The sequence below is a fragment of the Asparagus officinalis genome, chromosome 1 (assembly GCF_001876935.1).
Source record: "Asparagus officinalis chromosome 1, Aspof.V1, whole genome shotgun sequence".
Taxonomy (NCBI): Eukaryota; Viridiplantae; Streptophyta; class Magnoliopsida; order Asparagales; family Asparagaceae; genus Asparagus; species Asparagus officinalis.
In genome coordinates, this window is record NC_033794.1 from 103,891,570 (window position 1) to 103,895,295 (window position 3,726).

At 36.7% G+C, this 3,726-nt stretch overlaps 1 protein-coding gene across 1 annotated transcript; it reads left to right on the forward strand.

Annotated features, from left to right (window-relative positions):
- LOC109843579 lies at positions 1,799-3,532 on the forward strand. The gene is made up of 6 exons (XM_020412524.1): positions 1,799-2,004; positions 2,084-2,188; positions 2,264-2,380; positions 2,502-2,638; positions 2,750-3,104; positions 3,192-3,532. The coding sequence occupies exons 1-6, from the start codon at positions 1,978-1,980 to the stop codon at positions 3,261-3,263; spliced, it is 813 nt and encodes a 270-aa protein (XP_020268113.1). The 5' UTR covers positions 1,799-1,977; the 3' UTR covers positions 3,264-3,532.

Below are 3,726 nucleotides of genomic sequence, written 5' to 3' on the forward strand. Positions count from 1 at the left end.
AATCTAATCCGATTAAATGCCAATTAAAATTAATTAATAAGTTATCATAGCTAGTATGAAATATAACAACTATATACAAACTAGGATAAGCAATATGAACAACAAAGAGATATATCCTATATGATAAAAATATATATGCAAGGATATATAAATTAACACAAGGGGTAAACAATCTAAACTAGATAGTGGACAATATAATCAACAAGCAATATACAAAAGCGATATAAGATATGAACATAAAAGGAAGTACGCCAATGCAATCACAAACAAACAATATGATTACGGAGTTCGGTCCCCACGACCTACGTCTCCGCTCCTCACCTCGAGGAGATCTCCACTATCACAACCGGGTTTTCTAAGTTCACCCGAACAACGTTTACACCTCACAATACAATCACTATGCAATCACACCTCACACACTAAGTGTTGGTCCTAGCCTGTGTCCTCCTCCTCAAGTGCTCGATTACAACCTTTCCCTAGGCACGTCAACCAACGCCACTCCTCTTGGATTTGACCCCGTCTCTCACCACACACTTCTCTCGGTGTACAAGTGTATTACAAGTGAATCCTCACAATTAAGTACAATATAAATCAATTTGATTGTTCTCTAAACAAGGTGAGAAAATAAAATCAATTAAACTAAACTCAATATAAATCTAGCTTATGGAAATTATAATCAAAATAATAAATAGCTAGATGAGTTTAGAAACACTTCTCTAAAGATGACAAGAGAGTGGGAGAAGAGTGAATGCTCAAACACCAAAGGATGATCTCCACTTGCTCTTGTGAAATTTGCTTCACAAACAAAACTCTTAAACACTCTTTTAAACAAACACAAAACACCCTTAAACTTGTTTAAACAATTCTCTTAGTTAGGTTGAAAGAGAACATCAATAGGGTATTTATACCCACTCAAAATCTCAGCCAAAACCCCCAAGCAAAAGTCCAAAAATCCCCAGAAAAATCAGCTCAGAAAATGGCCGTTGAAGTCCAACGGTCATATTGGCGGTCGACCGAAAATATTTGCGGTCGACCGCGAAGAACAAAAACACGAAGGACTGTTCTGGACAGTCGTCGGTCGACCGGTGCGGTCGACCGATGGAGTTTTTCGATCGACCGGACCGGTCGACCGACAGACTCTCTGTGTCAGAGTCGCAGGAGACGTCCAGAGAGTCTTCGGTCGACCGGGTGGAAATTTCGGTCGACCGATGGTAAATTTCGGTCGACCGGCGGAAATTTCGGTCGACCGACGGTACTGGTCCAAAAATAATGAAACTTTGGGAAATGTATATAAACATGAATACAAGCATGTTACAAAAAGAATTTTCCAAATTGCATTTCCCATTTGTGAAAAATTGTCATTTTGCAAAATAGTCCAAAACACGAAAATAGAAACATGTGAATTTTGACATTTTGGCTAAACCATCTCTTGAAACTTTACAAAATGATATTATAGACTTAGTAAAACATGTATGAACTGATATTGAAGTCTATAAACTAATAAGATAATATTTTCACAAAATTGCATATTCTATGCAATAAATACCAAAACACAATAGTAAATATGAAACATGTGATTTCATATTTATAAACATGAAAACTCAAAAAATAAGTACTAAAACACAATAGAGTATGTAATATCATAAAAAACCAAAACACATGTATGTATATATATATAACTATATATATGCATAGAAACCAAAACTTATGTATATATATATAACTATATATATATATACGAAGAAACCAATAATTAAATTATCTTTCCTAAATGTGTATGTAAATCTACAGGACTGCTTCTGCCTTGAGGACTTTGAGGGGGCTTGGAATTATGTGTTCAATGTTAAGGTTGAAGTAGTTCTCAAACAATGGAGGCATGAGATCAAACATGAAACCTATGACAGGTATGAGGAGGACTGGCAGAGGTTTTTAAACCTCGACGCCCGAGTTGACGAGGTTCATTTCACAGCTCTCCTCATGTATTGGGACAGCGATGCCTCCAAGGTTAGTTTCATGAAAATTACTTTATACTTTTAAGATATTAATTTATTGCATATTTGCTAATTTTTTTCTTTTAAAAAAGAATAAATCCACGAAGGGGTCAGAAAATAGAAGAAAGAAGCTGCATGACCACCACTTGGGCTCACACTCCTATGCCAATCTGGAGGATGTTTATTGTCAGGATACGGTAGATTTCCGTCTAAAGTTTTGATGAATTTAATGATTAGTATGATTATGAGTGTGATAATATATAATATGACAGGGAAAATCATTAATGCCAATACACTTGAGGGCGAAAGCGGCGTATGGCATTTTCCGTGATAGATATAGGGGTGATGAGAAGAATCGAGATAAGATCAAGGCAAATCTCGAGTTGGTGGTGAGAGTTATACATATCTTGTGTAGTATTATTAATTCTATTTTGTTGTTAATATTATGAGGAAATGAGAACACAAATAACATTGTCTTTACCATGAAATAATTATATATTTGTGCTTTAGGAGGGATTTGAGGCTGCATCAAAGGAGGCTGCAACTGTGTATATGTCGCAGCAGGAGGAACAATCTGAGCCGGACCCTCACATGCTTTCTGCAGAGGACAACATTACTCTCACACAGCATTTGATGGGTCATAATAGGTATGGATGTAGAAAATTTGAATCAATTTGAATACTACATTCCTATTTATATTTTTTTATCATTATTGAATTCGAGAGGTAAATTTAATATTTATTTCTCCCTAAACATAGGAGAGGGAGATATCCTCTGCATGGTGTTGGAGCTTCACCCGGCGTAAGCATGAGGTCATCCACAGCATCCTCCACACCATTTACATCCATGAGAGCAGCCCCGCCTCGGTTCCAGGCTATGCCATTTGTCGCACGTATCTCTGCATATTTGCTTGACAAGATTGACTCGGAGCTACATATCCAGGTGACTAATGAGATGACAAAAGTTGCGCTGACGGCGAACTCGATGGATGATCTCCTGGGGTATGTCATGCAATATTTAAGCGGTGCGATTCCTCATAGCGCGTATGGTGGTGTTATACGGATTATAAGCTCGCTTGGCGATAATTCCGGTGCTGGTCAGAGCAACACTCAGGTACCTTTTTTTTCCTTAAAATAATAAATTCATTTATATTTAATATGTATTAAACACCCCTTAATGATTATTCAATTGACCATTCAGAGTGGAGATATTGGAGGGAGCAGCACACGTTCTCGTAACCGGGATAGAGATACTGCCGACGACGACGACTGATGAGGTTTATGAGGTTTTTTGTACATTTTTAATGCAATGAACAGCTTTATCTGTTATAACAATACTTATATGCTTGTTGGATGTATATATTAGACGGTCTTGGTTGATGCATATTTTGAAGTAGATAGTTGGATTTGTTTATTATGCTGGAATTGATTATATTATGGCTGGATCTGTGCATTATGTTGGATTTGTATATTTTTGGGTTTGAATGGAATTGTCTAAAATCTTGATTATATTTGGATGGTTGGATGTATTCATATATACAGTATTTATTGTATGTATTCATGTATTGGTGTAATTGTACAGGGAAATACAAATTGTAATATATTTTTTTTTGCTGGAAAAAGAGCACCTAGACGGAATTCCGTCTAGACTGTACCAACCTAGACGGAAATTCCGTCTAGGTTGCAATAATCAACCTAGACGGAAAACCGTCTAGGTTGTCAACCTAGACGGAAAT